The following is a 12295-nucleotide window of genomic DNA, read 5'->3' on the forward strand; positions in this document are numbered from 1 at the left end:
TGCTGATTTATCTAAGCATATTATGTATGTTGCTCTCGCCAACCTTATTCTGTGCCCTTTAGTATTTCTGTGGCAACTAATGTTTTTATTTTTCAACTATGGTGAAATGATTAAGCGCGAACCAGGAACTTTAGGTGCTAGAGCCTGGTCACAATACGCCCGCCTATACTTGAGACATTTTAATGAGTTGGATCATGAGTTAAATGCTAGGTTGACAAGGGCTTACAGACCTGCTGTTAGATACATTTCAGCTTTTTCTTCACCATTAATGACTGTGATTGCAAGAAACATAGCCTTCATTGCTGGCGGTGTATTGGCTACTCTTCTAATATTAACAGTTTATGATGAAGATGTATTAGCAGTCGAACATGTTTTATCTATAATGACAATACTTGGGGCTGTAGTTGCTACATGCAGATTGTTTATACCTGATGAAAACTTAGTTTGGTGTCCTGAGCAACTACTAGCAGGTGTTCTAGCACATGTTCATTATTTACCGGCATCTTGGAGGGGATACGCACACACTACATCCGTGAGAGACTCTTTTAGTCAACTATTTCAATATAAAGCTGTGTATCTATTTTATGAGCTCATCAGTCCACTAACAACACCTTTTATATTATTATTTTGGCTGCGACCGAAGGCATTAGACATAGTAGACTTCTATCGGAACTTTACAGTTGCTGTTGTTGGAGTCGGAGATGTATGCTCATTTGCACAAATGGATGTACGTAAGCATGGCAATCCCGATTGGCAAACAAGCTCTCCAAATGAGTCTCAAGTAGATTATGGAGGCCATGCAAAACCCACAGTGAATCAGTATACTCAAGGAGAGCATGGAAAAACTGAATTGTCGTTATTGCATTTTGCTCTTACGAACCCAGATTGGGCAATGCCTCATGAAGCACACAGATTTGTTAGTGGCTTGAGACGAGGAGCTATGCATGAACTAAGAAATGTTAATGGTAACCAAGGTACTATGAATTTGGGGGCTATGGGTTTTTCATTGAATACTTTAAGTAGTTTAGGTGAAGAATACGCTTCAATTGCCAATTCAATTTTGGTCTCAAACTATAAACTGCCAGGAACAAATAACTTATATGCGCCAGGATTTAGTAATTTACAAGAACAAAGTATCTCTCGCATTGCAGATAATGAGATTAATATGAGTCTTAATGATTTGAATCGTGCAGAATTATCTGAAATTCAACCTGATACTTCCATGGTGACCCCTGCTTTTAATACAAGCATGCTGAGACGTGGTTTGAATAGAGTTGAAGGTAACATTGGAGGAAATAGCAGTCTTCTATTAAACTTACAATGCAATAATAGTTTAGGAGCTTCAGTTTTCGGACAAGGAAACACGATCTCTAGACCATTGAGTAATACTGGTAATCCATTAGAAAGTAATATTGCTGATATGAGTCTTAGTACTTTATATTTGCACGAGATGCACCACAGACAATTAAAAAGACGTGTTGGTTGGAATGAGCAAAGACCTTCAAATATATGGTCTCAATCTCAAAATTTAAGTTCCGATATACAAAATACTTCATTGAGGAACCAACCATCAACTTCGACTCAAAGAACAGTAGAATGCGAAAAGATGCCATTGTTGAGTGCGAAGAAGTCATAGCAGCTTAGTGTTATATTATAATTGACTGACGGAGCAGTTTAGAGCCAAATTGGACAATGTGAAAGAGTAGATATAGAATTATTGAAGTGGAAATGTATTTTTATTCATTCAAGAATTCATCAATATTTTTCTCTTACATTCAGTATAGGTTTTATTTCCATTTACAAACTCTGTCACAGTGTCTGATTTGAATTTTTAACTCTGATACCGAGCTACCTGAATGCACAATTTTTATATCCTTATTTTTTGGATTTATGATTTTACAGTATGGAACAATATATCAACAATATTATTGTGATTGAGTCTGTGGTTAAAGATAAAACATTGTTGAGAATAATATATAGAAGAGATGCTACTTTAAGAAAAACCGAACTTAACTTTTATTCATTCGTTTGGTCACAAATGTTATTTGAAATTTGTATGTCGAGGTAGCTTGGTTTCTATATACTACACTCAAATTTATGTATATAAATATATATATATATATATATATATATATATAATCCTTGTAAAATATTGCCCTGTGTACATTTTTAATGGCCATTTTTTAATTTTTAGCTATAGATAAAAAATAAGAAAAATATTTATACAAACTATGTATAAGTTTTATCAAAGTGTTTTATTGTGAGTTAAATATATATGGATGACATGTAAATATATAATAATAGAAATATATATGCAAATAATTTATTAGAATAACTAAATAAATATGTTAACTTAATAAAATAAATAAATATTTACACTAATATTGTTTTTGAAATTTGCATTTGAATTTCTAGATGTTTGTTCAAAAGTTTGAATTCAACTAAAGATGCTTTCTTACATTTGAGTAACAATATTTTGGAAAAAAAGTGTTGTATCTATGTGATAAAACCATAAATTTTGTCATAATGTGATTTTATTGTAGCTTTATCTAGTGTTGTCTGTTCTTATAGATATTTTATTTAAAAATAAATCAGATTGTTTTGCATCACAATCTTATTAACTTCCCGGCAGTTATAGTAATGGGCCGAAAATCGAAAATATTTTTTTTTGCATTTCTCGACGTTTTGAACATTTTGGCATACCTCAGAAAAAATGGATGTGTGTGTTTTGTGTGTCCTTATTTCTTCGTCCACGTTTTCGGGCGCATGGATCAACCGATTCGAATGGTTCAAAAAATGCTTCGATTCCTATTGATAGGAAGATGTGCTGATTAGTTTTTGGCAAAGGCAGGTCCAGCCGTTACGGTGATACGAGCAAAGAGTGTAGAAAATAGAAATCGAGTTTTTGAGAGAACGGATCATCCAATTTGAATGATCTAGAAAACATTCAATTTGTAATGACGGGTAGAAGTGGTGATTAGTTTTTGGCAAAAGCAGATTCAGCCGTTTTGGAGATACCGAGCTAAATGTGCAAAAAATTGTAGTTTTTGAGAGAACTAAGCATTTGATTTAAATGATTCAAAAAACTTTCTAGAGAACTAAGCATTTGACTTAAATGATTCAAAAAACTTTCTGCTTGTTTTGACAAAATAATTGGTTTTGGAAAAAAAAAATTATTAAAATTTTTTTTTTTTGTATATCAAAAACAATTTAGATTTTAATTTTAATTCTTAATTTTTTTTTCAAAAAAGTAATTTTTTGTCAAATTCCTAGTTTCTCAAAAATCTAATATTTACGAAGTAAAATTTTTTCAAAAATGTTAATCGTTTTTAAAAAAATAATAATATTTGGTACGGGAAGTTCTAGCAATTTGCCTTAAGGCACGATGCCCTAATTGCCTTAAGAGAGAATTTCACTTACAACTAGTTAGTAATATTTTTGAAGTCAAAAGTGTACATAATGCGAGAAATCTAGGGGCAAATAGTATGACGAGATCATTTGTGTAATGTATGTACAATCAATGGTTTTGTATACAATCGCTAAAAGTACTACTTCACTTCTAGCGAAGTAACATGCTTAAGTTAAATACGTGATAAATCACTTGAATGCGATAAATGCGAAGTGATAAAGTATTCAAATGTCCGGATGAATTATCACCGCACATTGAAACACAACAAATGCTAATTTTTGCCTCTGTAAAGTATGTAAAAAAATTGTTTTGGTATATTTGTAAAACACAAACACATACATCCTGAGAAAAACATGACTGACCATGCTGGAAGCCGGTTACATAATTGTGAAACTTATGCCAATAATTTTTTTATGTAACATTTATCCATAAACTTATTTGGTGTAACAGTTGCATATATGTTTTGTATGCAATAACGCGTTTACATTTTTTGAGAGTTTGATATCACACCAGGCGTACCCATTCACGCTTTTCAGTGTTTAATTTTCAATTAAAAATTTGAACAAAAATGCATATTTGTTACATCAAGTCTACCAGTTTTTTGTCCTTCAGTCTACCTGTACATATGACCATCCACCTATCCATCTACCTGTCTACCAGTTTACTTAACCATCAATTCACTAGTCCAAGCATTTATCTGTCCACCAGTATATCTATCAACCTGTTTATCAGTCTACCAATTTACCTGTTCAACAATTTGCTTGTTTAACAATTTACCTGTTTAACAATTTACCTGCTCAATAATTTACCTGTCTACCAATTATCTTGATTTTTCATATCTTCACGTTTCAGCGGTTTCTGAACATTTTGGCATACTTCAGAAAAAATGGAATGGTCCGCATTTCTTCGTCCACGTTTTCGGGCGTACGAATCAACCGATTTGAATAGTTCGAAAAACATTCGATTCCTATATTGATAGGAAGATGTGCTGATTATAGTTTTTGGCAAAGTCAAAGCCGTTACAGAGATACGGAGTTTTTTTTAAATTTATTTATTAATAGCAATCACAATGCAATTTAATCTCATAAGCTATTGTGACACAAAGGAGAGGAATCGAAAGAAAAAAAATTAAAACTAGTTGGTAATGGTATTTTGCCTTGAGGCAAGTTACATGAACTTCCCAATATGTGTGAACTCAATCAATAAAATATAAATTAATTTATGAGTTATTAAAAGTATTCCGAGTGGATTTATTACACATAATTGAAAACGAACGAACACGTTAACTCGAGTATTTTCTAAAAGCAAATTTTCAAAAATCAATAATTTTTATAATTGAACCATTTCCGTAGAACTTTAATAGTTCAGTATGTGCATTGAGAGCAAGTACTCTAGCGTTATACCAAGTAAATCGTCTAATTTTAGTTTTAACCAACGTCAAAAAAACTACTCATTTTTGATGAATTTTTAAAATTAAACGACTTGTCAGGCCGTAATATTTCAGTAAGTTTTATGAGACCATGATATATATCGCCAAAAAAAGTTTCATAAAAAACGGCTTAAACATTTTTTTTCAACAGTTAATTACACGAAAACAGCTCTGTAGATTTTCACCTAAAACTAATCAGTATCATTCCCAGCTAATATCTTTCGAAAAGTTTTTGATTTTTTAAAATCGATTCGGTAGTATGGGCTTAAATGTGGACCAAAATTTCAACACTTTTTTTCAAATTACAAAGAAACGGCTCGGCAGATCGTCTCACAAAACTGACAAACAATTAAGATTTTGAGAAATCGTCGATCAAAGGTCTAATTTTGACAAATGCTAAAAGAACGATACTAATTTTTGAAAACCTTGAAGAATTTTTAAAATTAAACGACTTGTAGGTCCCTAATATTTTAGTATTATCTACAAGACTATGATATCTACCGTCAAAAAAAAATCATAAAAATCGTCAAAATTATTTTTTAAAAACTTTATTACAAGAAAACGGCCCGGACGATCTTTACCAGAAACTAATCAGCACGATTCCCAACCAATATCTGTCGAACGGTTTTTGAATTTTTAAAATCGATTCAGAATTGCGGGCTAAAACGTGGACGAAAATTTTTTCACTTTTCTGCCAATTACAAAGAAACGGCCCGGCCGATCGTCGCACAAAACTCAAAAACGCTAGTCCTCATCGAGATACATCGAATGGCTTTTAAATTTTTGAAATCGGTCCAGCCGCTTTTGAGAAAACGTTGATTTACGGCAAAAAATCTGTTTACATTCACACACATACTTTTTCCAAATTTGGTCTCATTCGATTCAGAATGGCTTGAAACGTCGAGAAAACATTAAATTAGCGAATCGGATTTTTTGATAAAAACATAAAAGAAATAATTATCTAGAGTACTTCAATGAGTAAAGCCATGCCCAGGTATTTGACCACATCGGTTTGTGGTATTGTACATTGGTTTAGGGATACTTGAGAACAGGTGTCTTTTCTCAGCGAAACGTTTGTAGGTTGTATGCTTCGATTAGGCCTCGTTGAGTTTTATTTTCCATATTTTGGACCAGGTCTCGATTTTGTTAAGATGACATTGCAGTTTCTGTGAGGCTACTTTGGGATCTACATCAGAGGTTAAGATTGCGATATCATCGGCAAAAGTACAACAAGTAGAATCACCATATTCTGGAAAATCACTCGTGTATAATAGATAAAGAAATGGACCTAAGATGGTGCCTTGAGGAACACTTGCGTTCACCAGTTTGGGCTCAGTTTATTCTTGGCCAATTTTTACTTCAAACTTTCTTGTGCATAAGTAAGATTCAAAGAATTTTGTGTATGTTGGTAAAAGATTTCTGATTTTATATAGAAGACCAAAGTACCAGACTTTATCAAACGCCTGGCTTACATCAAGGAACAAGACAGAACAGTACTTCTTGGCTTCGAAAGCTTTGATGACAGTATTAACTATACGATGACTCTGCTGTATAGTGGAGTGTTGTTTACGGAAGCCAAATTGATGGTCCGGAACTATATTTGACTCTTTGGCAATGTTTTCTAATAGAAACTTTTAAAATACTTTTGAAATTATTGGCAGTAGACTTATTGGCCTGTATGAGTTAACAATGTTGGGGTCTTTTCCAACTTTTAGTACCATTATAATGAAAGCCAATGTGAAACAAGTTGGCCAGTAATTTAGTCTCAGTATTGCATTGAATACATGAGTAATGAAACACGGAGTGAAGAGTGCAAAAAATAGAAATCGAGTTTTTAAAAGAACGGAGTATCCGATTTGAATGATCTAAAGAAACATAAAGTTCGTAATGACGGAGAAAAGTGGTGATTAGATTTTGTCAAAACGGTCCAGCGGTTTCGGATATATAGAGTTAAATGTGCAAAAATGGCAGTTTTTGAGAAAACTAAGCGTCCGATTTGAATGATTCAAAGAATTTTCTGCTTGTTTCAACAAAATAATTGTTTTTGGAAAAAAAAAATTGTTTCATTTTTTAAAAAAAAATTTTTTTCAAAAAATATTCAAATTTTAATTGTAATTCTGACTTAAGTTCTAATATACTAAACAAATATTTTCAACTTTGCAATTCAGTTTATATAATTCTTATAAATATTAGACAGAGTTACAGTATTCATTTATAACAATCTAAAACATTTAATGTCAATCTAAAAACATTTAATATTACTCGAACATTTCGTTACGTTACGGAAAGTTCCAGCAATTTGCCTTAAGGCACGATGCTATACACACCACTAGTCTTAATAAATTTTGAATTTTTAACTTCCCGTAGGGCAAGTTATAGTAATCGCAAAAAAATCGAAAATGAAAATTGTTATATATCTTTACGTTTCAGAGGTTTCTGAACATTTTGGCATACCTTAGAAAAAATGGATGTATGTGTGTGTGTGTGTTTTTTTTTTTTTTTTTTTTTTTTTTTTTTTTTTTTTTATAGAGGTGCGAAAAAAAATCTTCATAAGACACCGCCATCGTTGATACTCCACTGTCCATCCTACAGCAGACAACGACGGACGGCAGTGTGGAGATTTTTACCCACTAAAAAAAACACTCCTCTCCCCTCTCCCCGCAGATGGTACGGAGAGGACTGGATTGGAACCGCGTTAGCATTACATCAATCCAGTCCGTGCTGCGCCTTGCGACGCCTGTTTTCGACTACTGGTCCCTTTCTCCGGTTTTAGCCTTCAAAAGATGCTGTGCATAAGCTGCTACAGCTGACCAGTTTTCTTCTTGTTTCAGCATATAGGTCACAAGACTTGAGGGGGTGAGCCTGGTGCCTATAATGTGCTCGGCGTTGTTGCGATATTCCTTCCACCGAGCACATTCAAAAAACGTGTGCTCAGCGTCGTCGATTTTTTCTGGACAGTATTTGCACATTGGCGTGCTATGCAGGCCCATCTTAAAAAGATACGCATTAAACTGTCCATGTCCTGTCAGTAGCTGGGTCAAAAAGAAATCTGTGTCGCCGTATTTTCGAGAGAGCCAGGCGCTAATGTTCGGGATCAGGCGCGCCGTCCATCTGCCCGTCTCTCCTGACGTCCACCGATCTTGCCACTCTTGTAACGTTTCATTTTTAATTCTCGACCTTGTTTCTGTGGAATTTTCGCCACCTAATTTAGCGTCGTAGAGTTTTACTCTCTCGAAAGCTAGCAAGTCAATCGGTGTGGCTCCTGCTATTACCAGTACGGCTGCTTCTGAGACCGTGCGATAGGCACAGGTAACTCTCAGAGCTCCTCGTCTTTGCACTGCCGATATTTTGCGCCGATAAGTCTTTTGCTTGAGGATATCCGCCCATATTTCCGCTCCGTATAGCAATACAGAATGGACTACCTCAAGCAAGACTCGTCGCTTTCGGGTTCGTGGTCCCATGCAGTTAGCCATAATCCTTGACAGGTTGGATACTGTCTTGCTAGCTTTTATGCATGCACTATCGAGATGTTCACGGAAGGATAGCTTCTCATCTATCATTACTCCCAGGTAGCGCAAGGCCCTTGTCGACGTCAAAGTTGTCTCTCCCACGTCTACTGTGAATGGTTTTGGAAACCATTTTTGTCGGGTCAAGACAACCATCTCCGTTTTTTGTTTGGCGAGTTTTAGGTGGTGTTTCTCAAGCCAGGTCCCTATGGTGTCGACGGTCTCTCGAACGAGTAGTTCAGCCTCCTCAATGCTGTCCACTACGATTGTGGCTGCGACGTCGTCCGCAAAGCCCGTGAGTTCCACCTGCTTCGGCAAGGGAATCTCCAGGAGCTCGTCGTAGACAGCGTTCCACAAATCGGCTCCTAAGATTGAGCCTTGAGGTACCCCAGCTGTAACCTCGTGTTCTTGATGACCTTCCGTCGTTTCCACTATCAACGTTCTCCCATCGAGGTAGTCGTCTATTAATCCTAGATTTTCTGGCTTTACGTCAAAATTATGCTCTAGCGCGTGTAAAATATCCTCCCAATTCGCACTGTTAAACGCGTTTTTAACGTCGAATGTGAGAAGGAGACACACTTTACGAGCTTTAAGACTACCACGCCATGCTTCTCTTGCTGTTTCCGTTACCTTCCTAATCGCGCGATCGCGCCGATCGTCGATCGTCCTTTTTGAAATCCGTGTTGGTTCTTAGCAAAACCTCCGGCGCATTCAATGTCGTTGCGCAATCTGCATTGAATAAGTTTCTCAAGCAGTTTTCCGGCGATGTCTAACATGCAGAGTGGTCGAAACGACGATGGCGTTACAGGGGTTCCCTTACCTTTGTCTATTAGGACCAATCTTTGCCGCTTCCAGACCGTAGGAAAGGTTCCGGTCGCCAGACAGGCATTGTAGGCGTTCAGAAGAATATACGGAAATTCCAAGGCTACAATCTTGATCACTGAGGCTGGGATGCCATCAGGGCCTGGTGCTTTGCCAGTTTTTATGGTTTTCGCCGCATCTTGGAGTTCCTTGACAGTGAAGGGCGTAGTTTCACTGTTTTCCACGTATTGTCTCCTTTTCCGTGGCGGATGTTTAGGGAATAGTTCCGCTACGATAGAATTCATCAGAGCAGGAGATTTCGGTGCTTCTGGTAAAGCTCTACCAAGTCGTTTTGTAACGATTTGATAGGCTTTGCCCCAGAGATCCTTGTCAAGGTCATTGCAGATTTCCTTCCACAATCCGGCTTTAGCTGCTTTTATGGCTTTATTTAGGCTTTTTTTTGCCTGTTTGTACTCGTTTGTATACAAATCTTGGTAGGGGGAGCGTTTTGCAGCTCTTGTGGCGCGGCGACGTAATGCGTGGCATCTTTTCCGTAGTTCTGCTATCTCTGATGACCACCAATATGCTGGACTGTGCACACGCTGATTTTTTGGTCGTGGCATAGAGGCGTTACATGAGGTGACAATAGCGTTCATAGTTTTAAGAACCGTTTCTTCCGTTTCTCTGCGGGTACTTAGTTTTGGATCAGCTTGGAGAGTAGATGCGTTTTGCTCGAGGGCTGCTCGCAACGCTTCCTGGTCAAGCTTCTTGGCATTCCACCTTCGTTTGCAAAAGTTGCTTGGTCGAGTCGGACCGGATCCAATACTAAATGTCACATGTTGGTGATCACTGCCACTATACTCTTCAGATACAGTCCAGTCTCCAATCATGTTCGCCGTCCTTGGAGTGGCAAACGTAATGTCGAGAATAGATTCCTGATACCCTGGTCTTCTAAAGGTTGTAATACTTCCAGTATTTAACACAGTAAGGTCTAATCTTGCAGCAAAGTCTGCCACGTCATTTCCTCTAGTGTCCGAGTATTCGGCCCCCATTCTGCCGATTTCGCGTTGAAATCACCAGCTACAATGACTTCTCCGTCGTCAATTTGCCGAGAGTGTCTTCTATGCTTGCCATTTTCTGGCGAAATACGCTAATCCCTTCATTTGGTGAGAGGTAGACGCTTACACAGTAGGTCGTGGGAGTCTTGATCCAGACGAAACCCTCGCCGCTTCCGTTGTCATTGATGGTGATCTTCTTTGAGTTTGTGATCCATATTGCTGCCGTGCCAGATTTATCTGCGAACCATGCTTTATTCTGAATATTCATATATTGCTCGCAGATAAGGCAGATATCGATCTTATCTTCAAAGATACGTTGGCGCAGTAGATTCTGCGCCAAGGCACATCTGTTCAGATTACCTTGTAGAAATCGCGTCATTTCTGTTCTCTCGTGGCTTCGGCAAGTGCTACACGGAATGCTTTACAGGTACCGGATCCGGCGACATGGCTCACGCTGTTTCGATCTTCTTTGTCTACTGTACATAGAAAGCATTTTGGCTTTTCTGCGCAGTCTACAGACTTGTGATTTTCCCCGCCGCATTTGTAGCAACACTTGCTTCTGTCTGGTCCCCCGCATTTATGCGTTTGGTGTCCGAAACCGAGGCATCTAAAGCAGCGGGCTACTTTAACAACTGGGCGAATGCGACAGTTAACCCACCCAATTCTTATGCGGGCCCCATTTAGGGCTTTGATTGCATTAGCCTCGTCTATCTCACAGAAGGCCGCTCGTTGTCCTCTTGATGTGACTTTGGTCAAGTTCACTCGTCGTATTTCCAGTTTTGTCGTAAAGTCCCGAATGAGTGCTTTGCGAACGTCATTTTCGGTAGAGACACCATCAAGGTCAAGAATCTCTATCGTCGTCAGCGGCGTCAGTGATTTCACTGTTCCTATGTTTTCAGTTGCTGCCCTTATCGCAGCTGCAAAGGCTGCACTATCTTCGGACTTGGGACTCATTTCCAGTAATACACCTCCATTTCTTGTCTGTTTGATGGACTTTATGTCCACGCCAGTCTCTGTCGGGTTTACTTTTTCTTTGATCTCCTTAAGGATGTCAGCGTACGTTCGTCCTTCAGCTGGTTGAACCAGAACAGCCTTGGTTCTATGTTTCCTCCAAGTTGTCCTATGATGGTTGTTTCTGTGCTCAGCACTATCATTTGTTTCAATTTTTCTGGTTTCCGGTTTCTCGGTTTCCTCCAAGGTTTCTTTCGGATCTCGGGCTCCTTTCTTCTTCGAACTTCGTCGAACCACTTTCGTCCAGTTATTTTCTACAGCCGATTTTTTAGGCGGATGTGTTTCCGCGTCAGAGGTGGGACTAAGTGAAGATAGCAACCTTTTGTTTGTATTTTGCTCCTGGGTCTTAGGAGTTGGCGTCTGAGTTACACCCGGTTTAATAGTTTTCTCAGGAGAGGTCTGTGTGGTTTGCACTGTCATTTCGAGAGCTTTGGGGGTTGCCGTATATTCTTTCAATGCCAGGCTATATGCTGTATCAATCGACCTAATTAGCTCCTTTATTCTGCTGTGAACATTGTTTCTATCTTTCACATACTCCGCTAGCTCGTCAATTTTGGAGCCAAGTCTCTCCATCGGCGTTTGACGACATCTAGTCGATGGTGCAGAGTTTACTCTGTCACGGTGAAGATTTCCGGGAACCTTCTTGCCTCCTTTTACTATAGCGGCTTTTGCCGCATCGTGCTCGACGTCCATAATTACGTCACCTGTCTCTTGTTTTTTTGGGTTTTCATAGTTATCCATGCTATTTAAATAGTCCTCCAGAGCAAAAGGTCGTCTCCGAACGCGGTGCCTTGGGAAGTGGAGGGGTGATCACCCCTACAGCTACCTCCATTACTGTAAGAGCTTGTGACCATTGGAGTGGGAAAAGAAACATCCGCTCCGGCCGTGCACCTTCTTCCTTCATTGGCATCCTCTTGCTCCCGTGGGTGCGGCACGTTGATGCCGGGAGTTTTCCACGTACGGTGCGCTATATGGATCATCCACACATCTCTTTCGAGCAGTGTCCCCTCATCCGCTTCCGTATGTGACCCTAGGTCAGATGGTGTGACCAACCAAAAGGGAGTTTTTAATTTTTCCGCGA

At 38.4% G+C, this 12295-nt stretch overlaps 1 protein-coding gene across 1 annotated transcript; it reads left to right on the forward strand.

The window, feature by feature from the left end:
* Position 1: 1 nt before the first annotated feature.
* On the forward strand, positions 2-11284 carry LOC113387982 (autophagy-related protein 9A-like; the record flags this gene model as incomplete). The annotated part of the gene is made up of 4 exons (XM_026625388.1): positions 2-1115; positions 1194-1635; positions 1903-2026; positions 10751-11284. Coding segments are annotated over 4 exons (2214 nt in total), but the record flags the coding sequence as incomplete, so codon positions are not given.
* Between the last annotated feature and the right edge of the window lie 1011 nt (positions 11285-12295).

The sequence above is a fragment of the Ctenocephalides felis genome, unplaced genomic scaffold, assembly GCF_003426905.1.
Source record: "Ctenocephalides felis isolate EL2017-DRISC unplaced genomic scaffold, ASM342690v1 CF-g0.4_SCAFFOLD_00845, whole genome shotgun sequence".
NCBI classification, from domain to species: Eukaryota; Metazoa; Arthropoda; class Insecta; order Siphonaptera; family Pulicidae; genus Ctenocephalides; species Ctenocephalides felis.